The sequence below is a fragment of the Scomber scombrus genome, chromosome 2, assembly GCF_963691925.1.
Source record: "Scomber scombrus chromosome 2, fScoSco1.1, whole genome shotgun sequence".
Lineage (NCBI taxonomy): Eukaryota > Metazoa > Chordata > Actinopteri > Scombriformes > Scombridae > Scomber > Scomber scombrus.
In genome coordinates this window covers 26802029-26829480 of record NC_084971.1, presented here as the reverse complement: position 1 = coordinate 26829480, position 27452 = coordinate 26802029, and the positions used below count along the sequence as shown (strand labels likewise).

General features: G+C 39.8%; 2 protein-coding genes across 2 annotated transcripts; one reads left to right on the top strand and one right to left on the bottom strand.

The window, feature by feature from the left end:
- Nucleotides 1-24552, bottom strand: slc5a10 (solute carrier family 5 member 10). The gene is made up of 14 exons (XM_062434076.1): nt 24523-24552; nt 23757-23861; nt 23166-23225; nt 22754-22858; nt 22521-22626; nt 22322-22402; nt 22008-22213; nt 19127-19262; nt 7809-7916; nt 7436-7586; nt 7063-7231; nt 2325-2540; nt 323-416; nt 1-197 (listed from the first exon to the last, which is right to left on the bottom strand). Exons 1-14 carry the CDS (start codon nt 24535-24537, stop codon nt 1-3), a joined length of 1749 nt encoding a protein of 582 aa, XP_062290060.1. The 5' UTR covers nt 24538-24552.
- Nucleotides 10745-21032, top strand: fam83gb (family with sequence similarity 83 member Gb). The gene is made up of 5 exons (XM_062434063.1): nt 10745-11999; nt 14410-14577; nt 15553-15677; nt 16883-18353; nt 19873-21032. The coding sequence occupies exons 1-5, from the start codon at nt 11505-11507 to the stop codon at nt 20245-20247; spliced, it is 2634 nt and encodes an 877-aa protein (XP_062290047.1). The 5' UTR covers nt 10745-11504; the 3' UTR covers nt 20248-21032.
- Nucleotides 24553-27452: the final 2900 nt, after the last annotated feature.

Here is a 27452-nt window from a genome sequence, read left to right as displayed (position 1 = left end):
TCAAGCAAAGTATGCATAGAGAAAAATGTTAATGCTGACCAGCAGGATCGCGTTAGCACCGCAGAACCTAGACCAGAACAAGCTCTCTCTGACGCTAGGAACCCTGGGAGCTGGAGTCTCCTCTGATCGCCGTACTGCTGCGATACACAATCCTGCCGTCCGACAACATACGCCCCCCCGCTGCACCAGCTCAGAGCCTGCAACACCACACAGAGCAGACACAGGAAGTTCCTCAAACGTCTGACCGCTTGTGAGTGTTGATGACCTTTTATCACATGATGGCTGGTTTTATTCCAGGATGCTTGAATATTCACACTCTTACCTTGGGAAGCGCGTTGGCTGACAGATGAAATCTTCTGTAGAGGAATTTCTCTTGGAGGCTCTTCAGTCAGAGTCCACCAGGTCAGGTTACACACCTGGGAGAGAAAAGACATTTATTTCCTTTATTTTATTGAGCATTAATACAACTTCTATCGCTTGCAGAGAAGCTGTGTGTTTTTATATTGATAATATCCTGACATGAGGATATATATAGTTTAATTACATAGTATAGAGTGCAGGTCAGGCATGTGCACAGTTTTCTATATTTGTGTATTATTTCCATTCAAGGTTGTTGTGTTTCATTTCTATGAGTCACTACTTGATACCTAGATTTATTTCTGGGAAATAGTTCATTACCTCACCACAGAGTCATCCATCATCTAAAACTTTGTTCGACAGATGGCTAATCTTGTGAGTATTTGTGTGTATAAGAGCGGTTACAGGCATAGCAGTGGTGGAATATAACAAAGCACATTTACTTAAGTAATGCACTTCAGAACAAGTTTTGAGGTACTTGTACTTTTCCATTTTACACTACTTTATACTTCTGCTATTTTTATACTTTTTACTGCATTAGATATACTTTATAGCTATAGTTACTGGTTACTTTTCAGATTAAGATTTTATATGTAACACATATGATACGTTTTAAAATTTGATGAAATATGCTTTGATACAGGTGAAACTACCCAACTCTATAGAACCAATTGAAATGCTTGTTTACAGTAACTTCCTGGTAAAAAAACGCCTGCATCACTACATACAATTTAATGGTGCTGAGCAAAAGTAAATGTCAGTTTAAGCAAGTCAAGAAGTAAATAAAGAAGTGTATGCAATCAAGTATAAGTAAATAGAAGCAGTAAGTAGTAAAAGTAAATAAAAGTCAACAAAAGTGAGTCTAAATGAGCGGTGGTAAGGCGGTTTCCCACTATGACAAAGCAGCTTATGTCTAGTTATACTTTATCAAACACACTAACAAAGCAACACAGTACATAAAATAAGCAAAAACAGTGTTGTGACATTACAATGTTACAACAGGCCGATTTCACATATCTCTGCAGTTCAAATCAAACTAGAAGTGACTGTTTATTTTTAGTGTTACGCCATGTTGATTTGGTCTATATACAACTGTTAAATTAAAATGCCGTTCCTATATTAGTCGTACATGCTAATATGTAAGGAATAAAACCCAATAAGATAATGTAAGACTCTGAATGCACTTTCCATTAAGAGTACTTTCAGTTTTGATACTTTTAAGTACTTTTTTTTCTCTTAATACTTTTATTTAAGGTCAGCTATTGTTGAAAAATATCCATTCCTTTTATTGCTTTGACACATAAATATGTGTGTGAAAGGAGATGATGCAGCAGTAGCCAGTATGAGACAAATACGTTTTTTTTAACATTGAAATGTGAAAACATTAACTGGTAGACCCTAAAATACAATTAGTCTTGAAATGTGCATAATATGTCACCTTTCAGTGAAACTTTCAATGCAGGATACATACTTGGGGATATACTCTGGTATTTATTCTTTTACTTAAGTATACTGCAGGAGCTGAACTTCTTTCTTCTTCCATCACGGGGTTATGCATCAACATGATAACTGAGTTTAGAAGAGTGTGGTGTTAATGTTGACTGTTTAAAGCAGTTTGAGTTCATCTACAGGTCAGAGTCTTACCAGTGAATCTTTGACATGAATGAGACTTGACATTTGAAGCATTAAATGTGTCATTCTATGCTGTGCAACAATGCTTGTAGTGGAGTAAAACTGCTCTCTATGGCTGACTGTTGATCTTTTGGATTTAGGAAGGTACGGCCTCTTTCACTGCCCTGGAGCAGAGGCCAGCCTTCAGATAAACAGCTCACCATTGTGCAGCTGTCAGTTCAGATTCCTCTCTTTTCTCATCGATAACGTTTCAGGTGTATCAACAAAAAGAAAGGACTCACATAAGCTTACTTCCTCTTAACAATTTGTTATTTTCTGTATCTATGTGTACACACCTGTTCGTGGGTGGGCGGCGGGGTGAGCAGTGACACTATGGTAACCACGATAGCAGTGAGCCCACAGAGCAGGATAGCGAAGTGGAGGTAGTGGACGCTGCGTAGCACTGCAGGTGCCGAGTCTACAATGCCACATCTGGGAGGCGGGAATGCAAACTCCAGCACCATCCTACACACACCCACAACCAAACCCACCATCAGGCCCCAGAATGCACCCTGAAAACACACAAACACACACATAAACACACACAGGTTACATTACATGCCTTAAGGGACTAACATGCTGAACTTCCTGCTGCTATAAGGTGTCAGTTTCATTTTTTAGGAGCAGTACTGGATCACAGCTTGGGTGTGTCTGGCTCGCAACACTCTCACTTTCCCACCATTATTATCTGTCATTCATCGTGTTACCTTTCTCTTAAGTAGACTCACGTGCTGGGACACAAACAACTCTCTGTTTCCTTCTCTTTCATCCACTGGCAAAGAATGTGATCTCTCCAGTTGGACTTAATCATGCAGGAGAAAACAATCGCCTTGTCACACAAAGCAAACATCTGGAGCTCTGTTCGACTTCTCATCATGTTTTTTCCCTTTTCCTTTTTTCTCTGTTTCCCCTCCTGTTTCATTTGCTTTTGTTAGCTAGTAAAGGCTTCATTTCATATTTACTGCCTGTATCACTGATCCTGTTTTTAGAGTTTTTATACGATAGTTGTGGCACATTGTGTTTGGCCACCAGCACTGTAAGTTTTAGCAACTTCCGTCATGCAAACATTGATAAAACATGTCTTATCTACTCTGCAAATTCTCTTGTTAGAGTGTTATCTGTACTTTTACAGCTGTTTTTTTTACTTCTGATTTAGAAGAATGCAATTTTTCTATGATCAGCTTATCACTAACCAAGCTAGCCACTTTAGTATCTATCTTGAGCAAATACGACATTCCAGTATCTCGCCAGGAGTGAGATATTTCTTTTATAAAACTGTAACCAAATATTACAAAATAGAAATTATAGACACAATATTAAATAAAGTTGTATAAAATAACAAAAACATTACAATACTCATTTACAAGAAAGTAGTTCACAGCTGCCTGTGGTTTCTGTGCAACGTTAGCAAACTCCTAACCAGTTTATTATTCACATAAATTCATTGACACTGTCACTGGATGTCACGTCACAAAGTGTTTGCAATACCATTAGGCCTACTAATTTTCTCCGGACACCGAGCGTGTCGATCAACAGCAGTTCTGGAGAGAGCTCTCACATTGGTGCCCGCTTACGGACATCCAAAGCTTGATGCTGCCATGCTGCTGGTGAGACACTGGTTGAAGTAGCTCTGTGTCGTCCCTGCTTGCTTAGAGGTTGTGGGGAACATTTTAACAGTAGACGCAGAGTGATAATTGAAAATAGAACTGTAAAAGTACATTAAACATCATAGCTGGAGTTCTTTATATCACGGCTATCAACCAATCAGATTGTGAGATTTTAACTACCCAGTTTATAAATGTTGAATTACTGTTGGGCTAATATTATTACTGTTTTCACTTTTGATCTATCGTAGCTTTACAGTGTAATTACAGTGTTGTACTTATGATACTGATATTGATCTTTACTGATGACACTTTGCTTCTTCCTGCATGAAACAGCTAGTTTATGCTTTTATGAATCCACTTTCAGCGCTCTATTCAACTCATACAAACACTGAACTGGGGAAGCCTGGTTTCCAGTTATATGCGTCTCCCTACTGGAATGAACTGCAGAAGAGCTTGAAGTTAGAGTTACTCTTGGGGACTTTAACGCTTTTCTATCTGATATTCTTCATAATGTTTGTAATTGTTTAAGCAGTGTGTCTGAGAGTGTGTAAAGTGATTGTTTTGTGATTGTGATGTGAATCAGCTCTCATTGTGATCCTGTGTCATTGTAACTTGTTCTAAAGAGATTTAATCTTAATGAGATTTCCTGAATAAATAATGAATGACCAAACTAGTTTCCCATCTGGGATCTTTATATAGTTATCTATCTGTTCAATAAAACCATTTGTGTCTTTGATCTATTTATCTTTCTTTCTATCTTTCTATTTATCTTTATTCATGTTAACATTATTATTAGGTTGACAACCATTGTGTAATGGTTTGCATTTCAGATTTTTAGTTATACAAATCTAAAAACAGCAAAGTATATGTGGTAATTAGGAATAAAAAACCCCCAAATGTACTACCGGTCCTACAAAGAGAGAGTAATGTTACTAATCACAGGGTTAATTAGTGTGTTTATGAGGCTCAGTTGTCACTCTGGTTCAAAGAGCATACACATGTCCTGTTCCCTTGTAAATAAGTCTATATCGTTTGCTCTCTACTGAGTCTACAGTGCCAGACTAGTCAGCATTTGACACATCCTGTGCAGTATGATGTACCCTTTGACCCCATGAGTCAACACCAGTAAAATTCTTAAAGCAACATGCTCACCGTGTTTATCTGAACAAATAAAAAGCTCACCAGTCTCAACAATGTTTTATAGGTCTAAACTGAAATAGGAACATCTAAAAAAAAACAGATGGCTGTGACATTTTATAACCTTCCCAGTAAGCATGATTCTAGTCAAAGATATCTAAATGTTTAAAATAAAATTGTTTTTAAAAAAAAAAAGGAAAAGAAAGTGGTTAAAAAAGCGAGAGTTTTTAGACACCTAGGTAACATATAAGCATTCCTATGTCTAATAGCTAGTTATACTGTTGAAAAAACGATTATGTGTCACAGAGGCGTCTTCTGACTTGCAAATCACTGTTTGCTGGCCCATTGCCAACACATGCTGTAACCCTAGGCAAATTCATTTAAACCACATTTTAAGTATAGACAGTTTGTGCTTTCATTCAGTTTTAATAAGGTAGGATTTTTACATTATAGTGAGAAACAGAGGAAAAGCCTTTCAGTCTGAATGATCCCCTGAGAATCTTCTCTTCCTTTTAATAGTTAAATACATAGCATGCCAGCAGAGAGCAGACACACCCAGGAGCTGCTCCATTAAAACTCTGATTGAATCTTGACTATCCAGTGGACTTGTCTTTACTTGTAGTCAAAAGAAAAAAAGTTTCCACACATAAATTATTAGATCTGGGCTGATAAACACTCTTAATACTGTATTGTTATCTATTTTGTCTCACTCTGTAATCTTTAACTTTACATAATTACTCTTGCCCTCACTTGCCCTCGCTGTTATCAAACGGATACATTCACTTTCATTTCTTAAAGTGAGAGCGCAGAACGGCAGCTCTGATTCCTACACTGGAAGTAATACACAGTACACTTCCAAAAATAAGTGAGTAACACACACAAACATTCTTATGTGCACACATACTCACACATGGACTCAGCACATTACTAAGAAATGAGCGAGGCATGTTTGCACTCAGCTGGGTCCCATGTGAGACTAATAAAACTGCAAACCAGTACAGTACAGGGTAGGTGAAAGGACAAACAGTGCACAGAGAAAAACCTCAAAACTCTCTTTTGTTCTGTGTAGTTTGGTGTCCAGAATGGAAAACTTGTGTGTTTCATCTGTATGCTAAATAGTAGAATTTTATTTTATTTTTTTTCAATGGTTAACTCATCAGTGGAAAAAGTGCACAGGAGCCAAAACTGTTAATACTCAGCCAAGGAAAATGAAGGAATTATCAGCACACTCATGATGTTGTGCATGATGTTGCCTTAATTCTGAAGAAACTCTCCTCTGTGGATCGTTTTTAAGCCTTCACAGATAGTGCCACAAATACTCTGTGCCCATAAACTATGCCAAACTCAATGCATCTACAACATATAGAATTAGCCTATTGGTTCGTTATTCTACAAACAAGGGAACACATCTGTCGGTCTACAGAGCTCAGTCATAGTCATATCCTCTGACCTTGGTTACCACAGTGATGCTGCTTCACTGTTATCAGTGTGACCCCTGCTTTCCCCAAAAACACCACAGACAAACAGCAGCATGTCAAGGAGATAAGATGTGTCTATCTGCCAAGATTAAGTGCTGTTTCTTCCCTGACCTCAAGGCCCATGCTTGACCCTCTGTATCCCAATATGTGGCATCTAAAATGAAAAATTCCCTCACAGTCGTAATGTTGTTTTGTCCTTAAATAGCACTTATTGAATGTATTCTGCTCATTTCCTTTGTTAAATACTGGTGGACTTATGTGCATGTATGTTTCTGACTGTAGATAGAACAGAAACGATTAGTTGATCATTCTTTTAATTGATCTGCAGGAAAAAAATCAACAATTTCCATGACTGATTAAGTGTTTATGAGGGAAAATTGCCAAACATTTGCTTGTTATAGCCTCTAACATGTAAAGATTTGGTGCTTTATCTCATATCTTTATAGGTTTTGGATGATTAATCAGACCAACCAAGCAATATGAAGACATGACCTCATGCTCTTGGGCATTGTGATTCATTTTCTGACATTTTATTTATTAATGATAATAGCTCAAATTAATCATTGTTCCCAATATTCTAAACATATTTAATTTGGGGCCCAGTAGCGTTGGGTCATGTGCAAAGCAGATGATTTTATTTCTTGATTTCTACCTGCTTGTGAATTTTGTTGTGGCTCTATTAACTTTCTTTAACCCTATCCCTATACTGTATAACTGTGTTTACATCTTAATAAAAACTTATCACAGATTCAAAATTGCCACCCTGATTGTAATATAAGGGCTCTTGGAGGACTTGCATGTGTGTTTGTTACCTGCTCGTTGGTCCTCTTCCAGAAAACGGCCAGAGTGAAGACAGCAGTGACGGGTGGAGCGAGGTAGCTCGTCACTGACTGGATGTAAACATACAGCTGGCCGCTGTTGGCTGACTGTAGGATGGGGATCCACACCACACTCACCACGACCAAGATCACTGTCACGATCCTGGAACAAACAACACATCTTAAACTTTTATTTTTCTTTATTGATGCTTATGTTAAAATTTCACCACGTTATTAAAGTTGTCAACTAGTGTTTCAATGTTGTGTTCAAACACAGGAATTCTCAAATCCAGGTCGTCCTCCGGCAAAATGCCTTTTTAATTGCCAGGTAACCCTGCCGAGCCACTTCCTCTTGTGGGTTTCATACCTGCCGACCAGTAGCAGCTCTTTCTCTGTGGCTCGGGGGCGGTGCTTCTTCCAGATGTCCATGGTGAACAGGGTGGAGCTGCTGTTAAAGATGGAGGTCAATGATGACATCAGAGCGGCCATCATCACCGCTATCATGAGCCCCCGCAGACCTGTCACACACACACACACACACACACACACACACACACACACACACACACACACACACACACACACACACACACACACACACACACACACACACACACACACACACACACACACACACACACACACACACACACAACACGGATATATATGCATATTCAAGTAAAAGCCCTTATATTCTACTTTATTCTATAAGCTATATGAAGTTATAGCAGTACTCTCACCACTTGGCATGAGCTCAATGACAAGTTTGGGAAAGGCGATGTTGGAGCATCCCACCTCAGCTCCACACACTCGCTTGCACTCCTCGGGGTCAACGCACCCTACAGTGTCTGAAACATGAAACACAGTCAGAGGTCATTTACACACTGGAGTGGAACCAGTAACAAAATATTCTACTCATGCAGAATTCATGTTCCTCTTTGCTCTAATTTCTACTCATGAGGAGACACACAAACTGTTGTAAAATTCAGCTTGAGAACAAAAATACTGTTGTATAGAAAACAACAAATGTTAGACTTGATCTTAATTCTGCAGTAAACACTTTACACTGTAAATACGTATATACACACATATACGGGGGGCGAATTAAAGGAAAAACCTGAATAAGTGAGTCGAGAAACAATGAATAAATGAAATAATGAATGCAAATGCTTCCACATGTGTGCGCTACATGGTACAATTAAGCAACTAACATCTATATAACGAGCTCTGTGGCATGTATAAAAATGCTGAGCAGGCCCAGCTGATTCTAATTTTGTATCAAGATGGCAAGAAGAAAAGATCTAAGTGACATTAAAGAGGGTTGATTGTTGGGGCATAAATGGCAGAAGACTGCTCAACTGGCTGATGTTTCAATAGGAATTGTGACTAAAGTGACATCTACATTTGGATCTATGAGAGAAACATCAATAAATAGGGTTGGAAATTGCACAACAGTGCACATTTGATGACTGTGATGCTCGTGCATTAGTGTGATATGTGAGGAAATACAGAGGAGCAACTCATTCGCAAGTGACGGAGAATGTGAATGCAGGATATGATCAGACTACCACATAGAGAGGGATGTTATAACCCCTCATTACAAAGATGAAGCACATTTCAGACTTCAAATGGTGCAGAAACCAGAGATATTGTACTAAAGAGATGTGGGGGAAAAAGTCAGGAAATGATCAGATGAGTCATTCTTCTCCTTATTCTCAACAAATGAGGAAGTGCATGTGTGGCATACACCAAGAGATCGGTACACGCCTTAATAATTGACCCCTACAGTGAGGGAATCCTTTGGTTCCTTTATGCTTTGGGGGGGCAGGGTTTGGATCCACTCGCCCCTTTAGAGGGAAAGGTGAACACAAATCAATACATCAATCAATACAAAAATGACTGATTCCAAATAATGTAACCTGTACATGTATAATTACACTAAAATGCTGCTAAATGACAGTAAAAGGAGCAGATGTAGTTATTATATGTTCCCCTTGTTTGCTCACACAGCAAACATGTACTCTAAAGTAAACTAATGTGCAAACACACGTAAATGCCTGTAAGCAACATATGATCACACGTGAAAAACCTCCCTTTTCTGTAACTTAACGCTACAATGGGAAATCGGAAACACAAAGAAAAGTGGTCTCCAATGATTTTCTCTGAAGTCACAATACAGTTAATTCCTGACCTCCATTCTGTACTTGGGGTCATAAGGATCTCTGATACGTTTATCACATCAGCGTAATGTTTAACTACCCGTTATGTCACTTGACCGTTTGGGGAATTCCTATATGTGGTAAACTCGAAATGTGAACTTGCTTTAAAAGTTTATTTTTATAATAATCCCTGATTCAGACAGTCATTAGTCGTTTCCCACCATGTTTTATCAGTGACACATCACTAACCAGTAGTCATACCAGTTAGAAAGTCCGGTATCCACACTGGATTACCTTAATAGGACATTTCTCCGAGTGCATTCCTCCCTGATATTATTCTAGTTTTCCTTAAAATTATTTTTTTAAATCATTATTACATTAGGCTGAGAGCATACTACAGTTAGTTTTAGAAGTCAAAGAATATAGTTATCATACACAAAACATATTGAAGTCCACGTAATGTCAGTTTATGATAGCAATGGATTAACTATTACACTCACTTTCAACTTTGCCTTTATGTTAGGGTGTTGCTTAATTGGACTTTATCATGTTTAAAGGTGTTTTCCCCACCCAGATTATATACACAAAATATCACACAATAAAAGTATATGATGTACAGGCTAGTGTTGGGGAGTAACTGTACACGTAACAGTGTGCATTTTTTAATATTTAACATGTTACTGAATACATATATTGCTGCTTTTAATTCTTTGAAATCAATATTTTTTATATTTTGTAAATAAATCATGATGTGGGCTTATTAAGAGCACACATGGGCTTAAATGGTGTCACAGTACCAATTAAACCCATGACAGACTTTTGATCTTTTTCATCAAATATCTTTATTTTATATTCCAAAATCTACATAAACTAATTAATATGTTTTCAAATGAGAGATACATCTTCCTTTATAATAAATGATCTCCCTTATAAATCATATCAGTATCCATAAAAACACCTGAATTTAGATTTTGGTGCTTAATGGGTACACTTACCCTAACAGCTGGAAACATTTGTTAGAAAATTAGAAAAGTAATAAAATGTAATAAATTACATTACTTTGATTAAGTAATTGAAATAGTTAATTACTTATAGGGTAACTGGTAATCTGTAACCCATTACATTTATAAAGTAACCTTCCAAACCCTGATGATATGACATATACAGTACAGTATAACAGTACAGCTATGCTCTTAAAATCCTTAAAACACGATGTTGCATCAACACACTCAGACACACTGTCAGTAATCCTTAAAAAATGACACAAAGGGAGCCGGATATTTGATACTGATCTGTTTGTAAGTGTTCAGATTTGGGATGAAAAAACAAGATTTTCCTCCCTCAGTCCAAGAAAGGAGGGTGGAGTTTATAACCCTCTTTCCTAACCAACTACCGGACACTCCGCCTTTCAGCCTCCGGTAACCGAGCTTCCGCTGCTGAATAACAGGGTCAGACACACCGGCAGCTCCACGCTGATCACCGGACCTCGGTGAACTTTCTGTCTGGAGGGACGTGAACAGAAAACCGGGAGAGAGACAACCAGAACAAGTCGTGGGCGTTTTTCTTTAGTGAAAGTTGAGACTCATTCAGCGCCACGTTGGTGAGATTTAGGCTCCTCTTTTTGTCTTTCGGGGAACTGAACAAGTTGCCATTTTTGAGCTTTAGAACATCTGTGAAGCGAGTCAGACTTCAGGCTTCATTGCTCCAACATAAAAAAAGGAAGAAAAGAGACTCGTCAGCGCAACTAGAGGACTGACTCACGCTGAGTTTCACCACTTTTTAAAGGAGGATTAATGACTTCTTTTCTCTATCTCAAGCCCGGGTTCAGCTCTAGACTTGACTCATTGGCAGACACTCTGATACACTCATCCACCCAGACAGCTGCTTGTCTCCATGTCAGCCGGGCCCCGAGGCTGCAGCACTTGAACCGGGGCAGTTGCCGGTGCCGGTGCCGCTGCCTGGCTCCTGTCAGGTGAGGGCGTGGCTTTGGGCGGGGAGTTGCTTTATGCGCGCACAACACCTGAGTCTATGTGAGTAACCTGAGATCTGGGTTCGGAGCTGCTGTAGTGGGTTCGCTTTCATCAGATTAAAATCGTTACCGATCAGAGGGATTTGTTTACATCCTCAGGGGCCTCGGGTCATGCGCACACATAATGGAGCGGGATGTCAAATCGCACTTTTTTGAGGTTTGACCCTTTAAACCCGCGACTGGAAACTGGGTCAGAGCTGTTTCTCTACTTAACTCTTTGTTGACCAAGGGGAAATTATTTTGCAGCCATGGCTCTGTCTCAGGTCCAGTGTTTGGACGACCATCACGTCAACTGGCGCGTGAGTGAGAGCAAACCGGAGTTTTTCTACAGCGAGGACCAAAGGTTGGCCATCGAGGCTCTCATCACCGGGGGCCGCGACGAGTTCAGGGACTACATCACCGAGAACAAGGTGCGGGAGTTCCTGTCTGGACCGGAGATAGAGAGGATTTTACGCATAGCAGAAGCATACCGGCCCGGGTACGAGCATCACGTGAAACCAGACACACCAGGACCGGGCCCCCCTACCACCCCAGGGTCCGGGGAGGAAGGGGGAGATGGAGAGGTGTCGCTTCAATACTGGCCAGATCGGTCTGAGGCCTCAGTGGCAGAGCTGGACCTGGGCTGGCCTGACTGCGCCTCATACCGGGGGGTCACAAGGGTTACCGTGCACACTCAACCCCCAACTGAGGGGCAAACACACATCAAGGAGGTGGTCCGCAAGAGCATCGCATCAGCCCAGAAGGTAGACCTGATTATAGTGATGGCAGGGTTGGAAATGTAATACTTTACAGATTAGTTTCCCTATATAAAATGCAACAAGTAATGTAACTATTTCAATTACTTAATCAAAGTAATTACATTTGATTACTTTTCTAATTGTCTAACACATGTTTCCAGCTGTTAAGGTAAGTGTACCCATTAAGCCCAAAATCTAAGTTCAGGTGTTTTTCATGGATACTGACATGATTTGGGAGATAATTTCTTATAAAGATATAAAGTCAGATTTATCTCTCATTTGAAAATGTATTCATTAGTCCATGTAGATTTTGGAATATAAAATAAAGATCTTTTGAAAAAGGTCAAAAGTCTGGCATGGGCTTAATTGGGTACTGTGTCCCCATTTAAGCCCATGTGTGCTCCAAATAAGTCCACGTCATGATTTATTTACAACATATAAAAAAAATACTGATTTCAAAGAATTAAAAACAGCAATATACATATTCAGTAACAAAAACACATTACAACAGCCAGAGTTAAAAAGAATAACAGAATAACACATTGTTCATTTAACGAAATGTGATACACCAGACCAGCATTAAATAGTCTGCTCCTTGTGTGTAACCTATAATTTTGAAGCATTACTGACAGTGTGTCAGAGAGATTATGGTACAGCACCCTGGTTTTTAAGATTGTGGTTGTGCTGTTGTACTGGATTTCATTATATTGTATCATATATTGAATATCATATTGTATCAATACAAACTGGCTATTTAAACACCTTTTAAAAATAATTCAGTCCAGTTCAACAACATCCCGACATAGAGACTCAAACCGCAGAACTGAGTCAACATTACATCTTGGCAGTAATTCAGTATGATCATTTATAGACTTGCATCAGACATAATTATAATGATATTAATTTAAAATGTTACTCATTTCTATTTTCCACACTAATATCTCAAAGCAAGCTGTAACTGCACTCACAAACTCAGTTATTGTTTTATTCTTCTATTCTTACGCATACGAAAGGTTTTACTTAACAGATTTTTTATGCAGTTTTGCCTGTATTGGCCATTTTTTATTAACATTGTGATAATGATTTCAGTCCTATAAACAAGTGGTTTTAATATTTTGCTGGCTTTGCAGTGTAAATAATAAATACATAATAATTCCCTGTTTTAATACCACAAAAACACCACAATCACTGCAGGGTTAGGGGATTGTGTTATATTGCATTTTATGGTCGGAGTTATTGCCCACCCTTCTGTAATTAAGTAACACTGTTTATTTAATACATAATAAACCACTGACAGAGTAAGAATGATTGTTCTCATTAGAGATTTCACATCCTCAACTGTTTTCTCCATTTAGTACTGATAGATATGCAGGTATATATTGGGCTTTACTAAGTTATATCTATCAAAAATAACATAAATTTGACTCTTTTTTTTAACTGAATGTGATCTTTCTGCAGTATTTTGCAATGCATGTCTTAATTTCTCATTATTTTCCCTTTGCCATTTCTCTCAAACTGCCTCTTTCCATTCTGTTCTCACATGTGCCCAACAAAGGTTTAATGAAACAAGTCTGATCATGACACGCCTGTGGAAAAAAATTCGCTCTGACGTCATTTAATGTATTACAAGCCGGGGCCGCAGTGCATCAACTTTTTCTTCTCACATGAATGCTGGCTCATACATGCACACATACTAGTCAAAGTTTGGCCCAAAGCTACAGAAAAAGGAATTTGACTGAATGTTAGATACCTTTCCCCTGTCTGGTGGTTTCTATGTAGCCAAAGGCCACTGAAGCCACTGATTTGCCTTTTTTTAACCTTTGAGTTTTTATAACTTTATCTATGTAAGTATAATGACAATGAAGCTGAATTGAAATATGTTGTAAAATCAAACCTCAAGGTTCACTAACTAGCTTTTTCCTGAGCTTTATTTATTATTATTAAGAGTAATTCAATGTTTTCTTGTTCAGTTAATTCACCAATGTGTCAGTCTTTGGAGCTGAACTCCCCCGAACTCTGCTGCTTTGTTTTTAAACTTAAAGTAGGGCAGATGAAAAGTAAATAGACAGTGCTGTGTGAAGACTACAATGCTCTCAGGCAGTGTTAGCAAGCTGACAAACCCGCAGAACACGCACTGTCCAGCCACTTCCTTTTTTTGTCACCACTCTGCAAAAACTCAGTGTTTCTAAGCAGTCTTTTTGTGCACCTTCTAGGTTCATGCCCATTTTATTTATTGTTTGAATACAGGTCTCACAAGTGCTCCGCTTCCTCTGAGATTTTAATGGGTTTATTATTGTTGATAAAGGCAGCTTAAATCAAACCCACCCTAACAGACCAGGAAATACTAACACCATTTGGTTTCCTCTGTGTTTGTGTGTGTGTGTGTGTGTGTGTGTGTGTGTGCGGGTGGGTGTAGGTGATAGCTGTGGTGATGGATGTGTTTACAGATGTGGATATCTTTCGAGACCTGCTGGATGCGGCCTACAGACGTAAAGTTCCTGTATACATAATAATTGATATGGCGTCAGTCCCCTGCTTTCTTTCCATGTGTGGTAGAGCTGATATGCACCGAGGACATCTAAAGGTACACACACACCACACACACACACACACACACACACACACACACACACACACACACACACACACACACACACAGATGTACACGCCCAGATGATGTTTTGATAAGGGAGATGAGCAAGTTGGACAGATGTCTACTCTTGATGAGTGCAGGATAATATAAAATACTTTTAATTCCAGCATTTTAAATTAAATGTTAAGTTAAAGACACGTTTTCCTAAGTATAATTTGATGTAAAAAATAGTTTGAAAGTATGGTTTTGCCTGCAGGCTTTGGTAACGTTCATGCATCAGCTAGTTGGTCTCTATAGGTTCAATTTCTTTGTTATTTGTTGCCTTTCTGAGTTAAACTGGTCCAGGCACTTACGGAAAATACTTAGTCTTTCATGGGGGTTTTTGTAAATGTTTAGCCTCCAAGTCAGAGAGATACTAGGTACATTCCTGTCTTTGCTGTAGGCAATTAGTTAAACCGCACACATGCACACTTTACTTTCTGTAATGTTTTCTCTTTCATTTCTCCTTATTTCTTTCTCATAGCTCTAACCACCAGACCTCCTCTCTTTCAACTTCTTTCTTGTTTGCCATCTCTGCTGTTATTATAAGCATTTACGACGTCTATGGTTAGCGTCTCCTGTGAGATTTCACATGGAACATTTACTTATGAGGTAACACTAGGCCAGGAACCACACCCTTATCACAGGGCCGAGGACAAACACTGCAGGGTGTGCCATACAGGCATGTACATACATAGATACAGTCCATGCTCTAACCTGTAGAGTCAGCAATCATGAGGTTATGTTGGTATTAATAGAGAAACACTGCAATTTAGCAACATTATAACTCAGTCTCGCCATTCTCTTGTCTCATCTTGATTCCTCTTTTGCTCACTAAAATCCTTCCTCTTGTCAACATAAATCCATTAGAGCCTCTTTTCACTCAGCATTACCTCGAATTAACCTTTTCTGTGTGTGTATGTGCAGAATCTGCGTGTGCGCTGCTGTGGAGGCGTGGAGTTCTTTACACGGTCGGCACAGAGTGTGCGTGGTTCTCTGAGCGAGAAGTTTCTCTTGGTAGATGGAGACAGAGCCATCTCTGGTTCATACAGGTGAGCGTGCACTATTATAAATGTACACTCAAATGTTTTACTCATGTATTTAAAGCTGCACTAATCAATATTTTTATATTAACAATGGATCAAATGATTCTAAGAGACAAATCCACAGATAAAAATCACCCGACTCTGCAGTTCCTCTTCACTCGATGGAGTGTTTCGCTGTCTTTCAGTTCAGTGTTTTGTTTTCTGGTCTCAGTTTCCAGTAGCAGCAGCCAGCTGTTTACAGCAAATAGCTCCAATAAACCCACTCTACCTGCCCAGCACCAAGCAGCAGACCAACAAATCTAGTGACTAGCTGGTGAGATAGTGTGGCATTAAGCAGCCAAATAGACTGATATTTTCCTCAGGAGTTGGTGGAGGCCAAATGGAGCTAATGCGAGTGTGATTTACATTTGGCGGGGACCAGAGACGTGACTTCAAATAAATGCTAATGTTGCTCTTCTGGATGAGTTAATAGGCAGCTATCTGCTAATATAAAAATATCTATTAAAGTCACTACGTGTGGGATTACAATGTATAACTTTGGTACCTCCCAGTGGAAGTATTAAAAAAAACCCTGGGGCTGACAGCTGTGCATGCAAATACACACCCTGCCCCCACCCTCTGATCCGGGTACACTGAAATGAATGGGCTGAGAGCAACACAGAGATAGTGCCAGTTTTCACCAGTAAAGTCTCATTTCTTTACAAAATATGTGTGCCATCAAAATAATTTGCAAGAAGCTATAATTACATAAAAATCCAACCCACTAAATGTTTTTTTCCATGGGCACACAAAGAAACATTGTTACAGCATGATCAACTGTATCTGCAAAAGCTTTCGCCTGAAATTATGCAGAGTTTCCAGCATTATAAACCTTCACCTCAACATATCAAGTAACCTATTTACCAACATCTTTGCATGCTGTCTTAGACTATTTTCCCCCAGTGTTGTTCCACCAGGAAATTGAGGTCGAACATACAGGAATCATGCGATCAAAGAGCATAATGTGATGCATGACTTGAGTGTCTGGTGTAATGATTAAACTGGTTTTCTCTGTAGGAGTTATAACACAGAAGAAAGGGTTATTGGGGCTGATAGAAACTGGGACACATTTAACAGATTGGAAAAGATGTGATGCCTCTAAGTGACATTCAGTTGGAGACAAAAAGGGAACACTGGTGTAAAATAAACTCATTATGTTTGTGATATTCCAGCTTCACCTGGTCCTCTTCTCGCTTGGACCGTAACCTCATAACAGTGATCACAGGACAGGCAGTGGAGACCTTCGACCTGCGGTTTCGGGACCTTTTCCTCATTTCCAGAGGTGTGTCTCTCAGCAAGGTTCCTCTGGTGGATGAACCGATCCCTGACCCGCTCCCTCAGGCGGCTCCTGCTCCTGTGTCAGCTGCTGTTGCTAGGAAGCTCATCAATCCAAAATATGCCCTTGTTGCCACAGGGACACACACAAGTCCCGCCTCGTCTGACCAGAACTCCAGCAACAAGAACTCAAACTCCCAGAATCCCATTGGGCTAAAACTTAGGAAAGGACGCCTTAAGGGTGTTTCAGAAGAGCCACCTTTACATCCTGGATTGGCCCATTTGGAGAAAGCGTACCTGATCCCGTACCTTCCCACCTGGCCGGAGCCAGACCCACCGAGCGATGTGATTGGATTCATTAACATCAGGGATGAAAAGCGAGCCAATCAAGTCCACTTACAGAGGTCAGAGCGGTTTGAGGTCAGTCAGGCTATACGCTTCAGTGCACCGTTCACACTGCCAGCTCAGACTGAGGAACCTGCGTCAGGTAAGAATGAGAAAGCTGCAGAAACAGCAGAACCTCCCTCTAGGAATACAAAACCAGGAACCCCCACCCCTGTGAGCCCAACCAACAAAGAGCCCAAAGAGCAGAAACACACAGCTCCGAATAAAGACCACACTGATGCAACAGATTCCAGAGCCCCTCCTCAACAGCCCAACTCTCCTGTAAAAAAGGACACTCACAAAACAAATGCACACACACCCACACTTGAATCCAACATTACTGCAGATTCACTGCCAACAGACAATGTTAGACAAACTCCAAAGACACAAACTCCAGAGACACAAACTCCAGAGACACAAACTCCAGAGACACAACCTCCAGAGACACAACCTCCAGCACCTCCCGTTCCTAAACGCCGCACACTGCATTTGGTTATTGACCCCGCACCCTCAGAGCAGCCTAGTGAAGTACAGGTCACTCTGGTAAAAATTGACCAACACACCCCAGACTCCTCTAACAAAAAGAGATCCTCGTCAGATGTAACGTCAGACCGTGGCCGCCTTACATCAAATAAGGATGGCAGGGACTCTGGCAGCAATGGCGATGGCGATAGCCAAGATAGCACCAAGGTCATGTGTGACCGAGCAGCCAATGACGACCCTTCAAGTGCTTCCACAGCATCAGAAGAGGAGTTTTATGATTGTTCCAACCAGGAGCCGAGCGACCCATTGACTAAAAGAGTCACGACGGGGTCAGGTCGGGGGACTCGCCAAGGGGATGGGGTCAACATGATGGCCCGCCTCTCTCAGAGCATGCTGGATCTACGGGAACCCAGCCAGTCTGAGGACAGTGCCGACCTCATCCGTCAATCACAGCAGCTGCGCAGGCAGGCTCACCCGTCACCACACAGGCACATAGGACAGGTAAGCACCGAGTAGAAATGGCTTAATTTCTCTACAGTGACCAACAATTCATCTACTTGCTGGTTGCAGCTCCCAAAACATGAGAATTTGTTTTATTGTAAATCTTTGGATTTGGGACTGTTGGTTCAAATATTGGGTCTGGGAAATGATTATGTACATTTTCCACCATTTCTTTCAAGGTTTTTACACAAAACCATTAATTGATATTAAAATATATATCAATGGATTGCTAATACAAAATATTTTTAGTTGTAGCGCTGAAACAATTAATCAACAGCAAATGGCAATTATTAAAACCAAACCATATCAAGTTCAAGCTTTTCAACTGTGAGTCCCTCTTTATACCATTATAATTTGAACATCTTTGAGTTTTTGACTGTTAGACGGACAAAACCATCACAATGAAGACGCCACTGTGGGCTTTAGGAAACTCTGAAGGGCATATTTTTAGTTAAAGCCTGAGATAACACAATGACAAGTAAATGTTGGCACAATGCTTTTTAATTATTTTCTAATGCTTATTGAGTAATCGCTGACAAAAACAAGTGCAGTGGTTTACAGGCATAATATCTAGGAGGAACAGGTACGCAGTACTTTTGATCTTCAAAAATGACAGGGAAGACAAACTAACGCACGCTTATATACAATCTTATCAAAATGAGTGTTTTGCCAGTGGTGTCAAAGCAAGACGTTACATGCTGTGAGTAAACATACCCTTCTTCAATTAATACGTGTGTGTGTGTGTGTGTGTGTGTGTGTGTGTGTGCACGCACCTGGATAGAGAGCCCGGCTGATCATGCCAGGGAGGATGATGAAGATGAAGGGCAGCATCTTCAGATAGGCAGCCAGTAGAGATGCTCCTTTCACATGGCTCATGTTCTTAGCAGACAGGGACCGCTGCACAATCACCTGAAAATACAGAAAAACAAGAAATGTATAGTGCAATAAATGCAATTTAAAATAAAGTTAAAAGAATGAATTCAGTAAAAGCACAGAATTAAAACAATGAAAAGAAAGAAAATGCTGTTCTTAAAATTATATGTTTTAAGGGGTTAACAGGTTAGAAATATAGTCAGGATCCAACCCTGAGTAAGGATCATCATTAAAATCTTAAAATCTAATCTAAACATACAGACAACCAATGTAAAGGTGCTACAATTGAGGTTTATATTAAATCTCCTGTTGGATCTAGTCTTGGGGCTTTCAATCAGTTGAAGCTACAATACAGTTGCTGTGTCTCTCTTTATTCATATGTGGGTCAGATAGGAATAAAGAGAGTCACAGCAGTCTTATCTAAGCTATATGCACACCTTTTGAATCAAAGTAGATTTGTGAATCATTTGCATAAAAATGGCTGCACTGATAGGATGTTTTGAAATATTTGACCTGAAGTCAGCACATAGATAGGAAATAGTAAAGGACTCAGGATGTATGTAAAGGTAGTGGAGGATTTCATGTGTAACTCTTTTAGACTTCATGATGTCCTACTCATCCCTCTCTGCTTCTTCTCTCTGTCTAGTTGTTCCAAGACTCTAGATCTCCTGGTCGAGACGCCAGACAGAAAGGACCTAAAGTAGTCATTGCCAAACCAGGAAGTTTTCACCGCCCCACCCGAGCAACAGGTCCTGTGATTGGAGGACACCGTTACTGGCAGGGTCAAACGCTGCAGCCGGATTCGGCCCACATGCACGGGGAGACGCGCTCTGGTCGGTCACCACGGCGCCACAGCCCGGGTTACAGAAAGGCAGATAATGCCTCGACACAGCCGCCAGCCAACCAATCGGGTTTACTAGGAGTATCTTTCTCAAAACTGAACAACTTAAAACATTTGAGGGCGCGAGCCGGAGCCCCGCAGAAGAAGGTGTCTCAAAATAACAACAAGCCTGCTAGGTAGAACAGTGGGCCAGTTCAGGTACACAAGGACGTTATGGACTTCCTGCTAAAATATAGGTGATATTTCAGTCTGGAATATTCTCTCTCTCCGTCATCAACGTCATTTCTTGATTTCAAGCCCTGAGGCTCAACAAACAAGTTAGAGAACTACGTAACTGGGATTTTGTTTTTACTATATCCACTAGGGTTAGCCGTTTATTTCATGTTTTGAAAGGCATTGTCTGTAAATGAATCACATGACGTTCTAAACTAATGCTTCCTGATAAATGGCTTCTGAATAGTGTATGGCTGATAACTAATTTTAGAGGCAGATACTGATAACTGTGAGGAAGTTAACTCAGATAATAACATATCAGCTGATATTTGTGTGTTTAGAAACGTGCATACATGCTTAACCAGACACATTTGAGCTGGATTCACACTAGAGGCAGGGTATTTTCTTACTACATGCCACCCGGGTGGTCATCTGTAATACTCTGTGATGTAGTAACAATCCTCTGAACAAATATTTCTAAATTACCTCAAGTGCTTTTCTTTTTCGTAAGTTTTTTACTGGAATTTTGTGTCTATATCCAAAAGACACAGATGCAATGTATGTGTGACAAACAATGTCAGCCCACTGATAAACAGGTGGCTCTTGTATGGATGCCATTGTTATTGGTTACTGATGTTGTGAGGGTGGGGCTACCATTTTGATTGTTCCGATGTAAAGAACAGGTTTATATGTGATGTTAAACACTGATATGGGACCAAAAGTGAATGTTTTGAATAAATTGATAGACTAATGATGAAATGTAGTGATGTGAAGTTTTTTGACTGGACTTGCTCAGATAAATCCACCATTAACTGAAGTTCATGCAGCAGTATAAATATAATTTTTTCAGGCAAGTTTTTCATACTGAAAGTGAAAGTATGTAATGAAGCTTAGAGCTTGTACCCACGCAACTGAAATGGATAAAATCTTGCATAGTTTGGTGACTGTGTATGTGCACAGTGAGGTATTTATAGTTCGTCTTTACTCACAGACAGAATATAAATGTAGTTTTTAGTTTTCTGAAGGGATTTTTAAAACCTTGAGTTTGGTTTTGGCACAAAATCTTCATCTGGTCAACAGGGTGGAGCCTGATCTTTCTGTCTTTTATTTTGCTAAGATTTCTGGATGCAGCCACATTAGTAGGATGGAGGCTAGTAGGCCACGTAGTGTGAGCAAAACCAAACAAATAATTGCAATGTGATTAAAAGCTCATTCTCTACCCTGGAAACAGAAGTGGACAACACAGTATCACCGCTAGGTCCATTTAGTGGCTATTCTAGAGCTTTTGATTATATAACATGATCTCCCTCAGCAGAGGTAGATGTAGAAATTTCTAATTTTTTGGGAAACTGTAGTGAACAGAACAGTTTCACGACAATGTCTGTTTATTAGCTGTTCTGGAGATTGAGTATTTGGGGCAGAGAACAAAGGCACACACTAAAATTATTAACCAAACTATGCACTGGAACAAGCTGCCAAAACTACAAAACAAAACAACATAATAAAAGAAACAGTACATTCATTTCTCAAAAGTGCAATCAGAACATATAAAGAGAGAGACAGCTGGCTATTGAGACCCTGTATGTGGAAAACATTGGGGTATTTTTAGAGAGAAGCTGGTTTTCCTGAGCAATCTTTTAGAGGAACTGCACATGCAAAGCTTTGGTAGTTTCCACTTGCTTTGCCAGTATATGCACATGCATGTTTTTGTGTTCATGTAGATGTACCTGGTCAGTGCACCAGTACCAGGTGGCCAGTATGGTGAGCCCCAGGGTCATGCCGGGCCAGGGCAGATCTCCAGTGACAGCGTCTCTGAACAGGTGCATGGCGTCCTGACGTGGCAGGTGGCAGGTACTGTTGGGAATGATCTTGCTTGGCACTGCCATACTGTAAACTCGCTCCAGGTTACTGTAGCCACCAATCTTGTTAAAGGCTGCGGACCAAAAAAAAAAACACATTTCCTATAAAATATCTGCTGTTTTATGACTGAAAATATGTTTGCATTATTTAAGTTTTTTTATATTATGGAAATTGTACATACCAGTGACTGTTAGGATGATTGCACCTACAATCATGATAACTGTCTGTAGAGTGTCGGTGTAGATGACAGCAGCAAGACCGCCTGAAAGGAAGTAAGTGTGTTAATGAAATCTTTTATCATCAACCAGCAACATTTTTATGCATCATGTGTCTAAAAAATACATGAAAACAATAGTAACAGATGTGCAGTATTTGTGTACCAGCAATAGTGTAGAGGGCAGTGACCACCAGCATGAGGACAGTGGACAGGTAGAGGTTCCATCCCAGACACACCTGAACAAACAAGGCTCCAGAGTACAGGTCAGTCTGGTGGAAGAAAGACAACACATCTGTCAGCACTGCCAGCACAGTGACTCAGATTAGATAGTGCTGCTAATTGGTGGAAAGGCCCAAATGAGACCAAATGGAGTGTGAATGTGTCTTCTTGTCGTACTGATATCTTTGTGAAGATGGACAACAGCAGTGAGAGGACAGCCAGGTAGGTACGGATCCTCTCTCCTCCAAAACGACGGCCCAGGTACTCTGGCATTGTCACAATCTGAACAAACACACGTCAACACATAAGCATTTGAAGCTAACTTAAAAACTTGCTAATGGGCATAAAGTAACAAGACAAGTTTGATCTGCTTTGAAAATAATTAGGAATAAACACAGTAATAAATTATCATTTGTTAGAAGACAGTTGTGAGTACATGCACTGTAGTGTAACACCCTGTTTGGGAATTTTCAAGGCGGGGAGTTCTTGTGAAGGCAACGTCTTTTGGCACCTAAATGTACCTGCGGAGCCAGCCTTAAAAAAGCACACACGCACCTCTGTTTGTGTGTATGAGTGTGTTCAAACTAACCCCTGAGGAGATGTAGACAGGCACAAAAACCCAGGCCAGAGCCAGCAGCACATAGGTGGCCTGTAAGAAAGACAGAAAGGAGATGATAAGAGGACAGAGAGGTTTGACCAGATTGCCCACAACATTCGCCTCAGGCAGAAACATCTTAAAGGCCAAACTGAGGCAAAAGTTTAAACTCATTATGTGCTCTGTATACATGAGCTTTTGTGGAGCTGCTGGTTTTAATGGACTGACTCATGTCTAAGACTTAACATGACTTCATGGCATTAAAGAATTCTGCTGGTGCCCCCTGCTGCTCACTCTCTGTTACAGCTGAAAAAAAGAAACTAATTCAATCAATTGTTCCACTTTTTTTTTTGCCTAGACAACCATTTTCAAGTTGGTAATTAGGTCAAATAGCTTTTGAAATGATCGTAGCTTTGTGTTCTTTTCTTGCACAATTCATTTCTCTAGTCAGCCGTATAAATACAACACACCACAAAAGAAATAGCATGTACAGAGATTAGCAGACAAGCTCTGCTTCATTCCAGACTATATTGTGGTAAAGTGCTATTAATAGATAGATAATGGATTGATGTTGTCTGTACTCACGTTCCATTCAAAGCCAGTGACAGCGATACCTCCAGCAGCTCCAGTCCCAGCCAAACCAATAAACAGACCTGAGCCCTCTGAACTGGCAAACAGAGACGCTCCGATCTGTTCCAAACACACAGACATTTGAAATGATTTATTTTAATTCCCTGAATACATTAATAAAACAGGATTCAATATATTTACAGAGGTTATATACAGTCAGGCTTCATGTTAAAGCTGAGATTAAACTTTTTTTTTTTAAATGTTAGTTAAATTTTTTGCCTTTTACAATCATATGTAGGGCTGCAACTAATGATTACTTTTACTCTGTTTAATCTGACCATTATTTTCATTCATTTTCATCTATAAAATGCCAGAAAATGGTGAAAATGTCAATCACTGTTTCCCAAAGCTCACAATGCAACCGAAAATATCTTGTTTTGTCCTGACCAATAGTCTACAACCCAAAGAAATACAGTTATCATAGAGGGCTAAAGAAACCACAAAATATTCACATTTAAAGAGGAGTTTTGGTTTTTTTTTTCTTAAGAAATTATTAAAAACTAATCAATTATAACTATATAGTTACTGATCTCCCACACTCACACTGATATTTACCACTAGAGACTTGTAATAGTTTATCAGATAAAGCTTCATTTAAGTGCAGATCAAGAACACAGAACATTGCAAGAATGAGAAATTTACCTTTCTTTGTTTATTAATATAAACAACATCAGGAGTGTTAGAGATAATACAGAACAGATTAATAAAGATACACACTCACCGGCCACCAGGCCATGTCCCGTCCAGCCAAGAAATATCCACTCAGAGTGTTCCTGCTCACCCTGCATGACGACTGACGGAGAAAACAAGTGTTACACACATCCGTAACTGATCGTCTGTCCATACAAACATTCACACAAGCAGAAAACTCACACATAAATGCACCTCTGACTCTTACCCAGATGCCAACAGCGAGGTTGAGGAGAAAATATGTTGCTATGACGATAATGTCAGAGATGCTGAATGACTGCGACAGGGCGTAGAAGTTGACGGTGGAGTTAGACATCCTCAGTGTTCACAAGCATCCACACACACACTTAAAAATGCACCAGAACCACACAAATTTGCTTCTTGTGTTGCCCTTTACTTACAGCCACACATATGCACACACCTGTAACAATCTCACACTAAAAACACCAAGAAGAATGCATGACACTGCCTAAACTATAAAAACCTCCAAACTAACTACTACTACACTGTCTAATAAAAAACCTTTAAATGCTTTCCTTCCAGTCCATAAAAAAAACAGTCTTCCTACACACACACACACACACAGACACACATACTCAAACACACACTGCAGCCCTTGGTGAAGTCCCCTCTCGACTGGACTGGGAGCTGACCTCGCTGTTACAGACAGCCCTGAGACGAGGTGCTACATGTACGTGTGAAGAAGGCAGTCCCTTGGTTGAATTGATGATTAAACACATCACCTTAATGTGGCACCTGCAGCGCTGACACACACACTCTGCTAGGGGATAATGGAGTGAGCGGTATGGGTGAAGAGTGGACTACAGCAGATGCTCATGTGGACCAGAGTCCACGCTGATGCACACACACGCACGCACGCACGCACGCACGCACGCACGCACGCACGCACACACACACACACACACACACACACACACACACACACACACACACACACACACACACACACACACACGGTCAATCATTGCCGGTGACAAGTTTATAATCATTAGCGTCTAAACACACAAACATCTGCTGGTAAGTGCTAAGTGGAGTCAGTGAAAGTGTGTGTGAGAGAGAAACAGAGAGTTTGTGAACTGTTTACGGTTTCATTCAGTAATTATCAGGAAGCATGTGAAACACTTTCACTCCATTAGGGCAGACATGTTTGAAACTCACTACCTTTTGGTTACAGTTTCTTTTTCAATTTACAGTCATTTCTTGGTGACTTTTCAACAAAAACTTTAATGTTTGAAGACATAATCATCTGGGATTTTGCAATATTGAATGATGCTAGATGATAGATAGTCTGTTTAATCCTTACATACTGTTCATATTCTGGCATTTTACAACATTCCCTCAATAATTATTCTCACTCTCTCTGAACCACAGATGCACAAAAAAAGGAGCTCAGCCTTAGAGAGGTTAAGCTCTCGAGATATTGGCGAGGCATGACAAGACTGTGAGGTCTTCTGGCAGGAACATTAGAAAGAACTGAGCATCGTTAGCATATTAATGGTATGAGAAACCATGGAAGCAGATGATTATACCAAGTGAGGTGGTGTATAATGACAAGAGAAGAGGGCCGAACACGGACCCTGGAGGAATCCCTGTGGATAAGCTGTGCGGTTTAGACACTAACCCTAACCCTCTTTTTTTTTTTTTACAAAATAGATTACAGCATTCCCCATGTAACCCCATCAACATGTAAAAATCCTAATTTTTCAATAACTTGATACAAACTCAGACACCATCCTGATGAAAGCTAAATAAATGAAAACATTAGATGAATAAAGCATTGCTTATATTTGAGAATAACTGTTTGATTTCAACAGCTTTGTATTGAAACTAACACTGTTTCCACCTAACTGTGTGTGTGCTCTCACATTTACTAATTGTTCCTTTCCTCTCAGATCATCTGGATATTTTTCACTCAACACGAGTGTAACAGAAGTCAAGAGGAAGAAAAAGAGTGTCCGCTGAGTTTGCTTTCGTGCTCCCTGATATGAAATTAACTCAGTACCACACACAAACTGCTGGTCAGTGTTTGTCCGCTATATGGAGCAGATGGTGGTGATGGAGACACCCTGACGTCACACACATCATCATTAATCTCACACACACATACGCAAAGAACACAATGTAAAAGCTTAAGATGAACAAAGATTTGTATGTAATGATTTAAGTCTAGAACAGTTATTCTTATTACTTTGCAATTGAAAGGACTTGAAATATTTGAATATAGTAATTCAAAGACTTGGCAAATACAGGGACAGACACCAAACCATTAAAACAAATAAATGTGTAAAAATAATCTATTTTAAAAACTGTTATATAATGCTGTGTCATATGTGAAGTAGTCATAGAAAAGAGGGAACAAACAAACTTTAAATTTCCATTTTAAATACATTTCTGAAGTATGAGATAGTGTTTTGACTTGAAATGATGAGTTAAATGAATATGCTGCTAAATTAAGTTTGAGGTTTAAAACTTTTTTGTATTTTGAAGAAAACATACAAGTTGGAAACTTGCTGTATGTCTTTAATCGTGTTAAGATATCATGTCACAAATCATGCTTGGAGGTACGGACATGCCCTAAACTCAGCGTCACTTAATCCTGTATGCAAATTAAACAAGTGTGAAGTGGAAATTTTAAGCTTTTAGTGCATATACAGGAAGAGATTTCTTGTGTCCAACAGTTAAACTTCTGAAATGAAAAATATTTGCATAACGCAGATTCTGGTATGTTCAATGGGAGAGAATTTTTTTAAATTTCTAACTAGGCAATTTTTTGTGGAAAAACCATATCAGACACAAATATTAATTCAAAGCAGGAGTGTCAACTTCACTGTGGGGGCCCAAAAGTGACACAAACTAATACATATGTAAGTTAAAAATAAATGGCTGTGACTGATATCCAAAAAAGAAGAAATTAATACATTTAATTCATATGCAAAACTT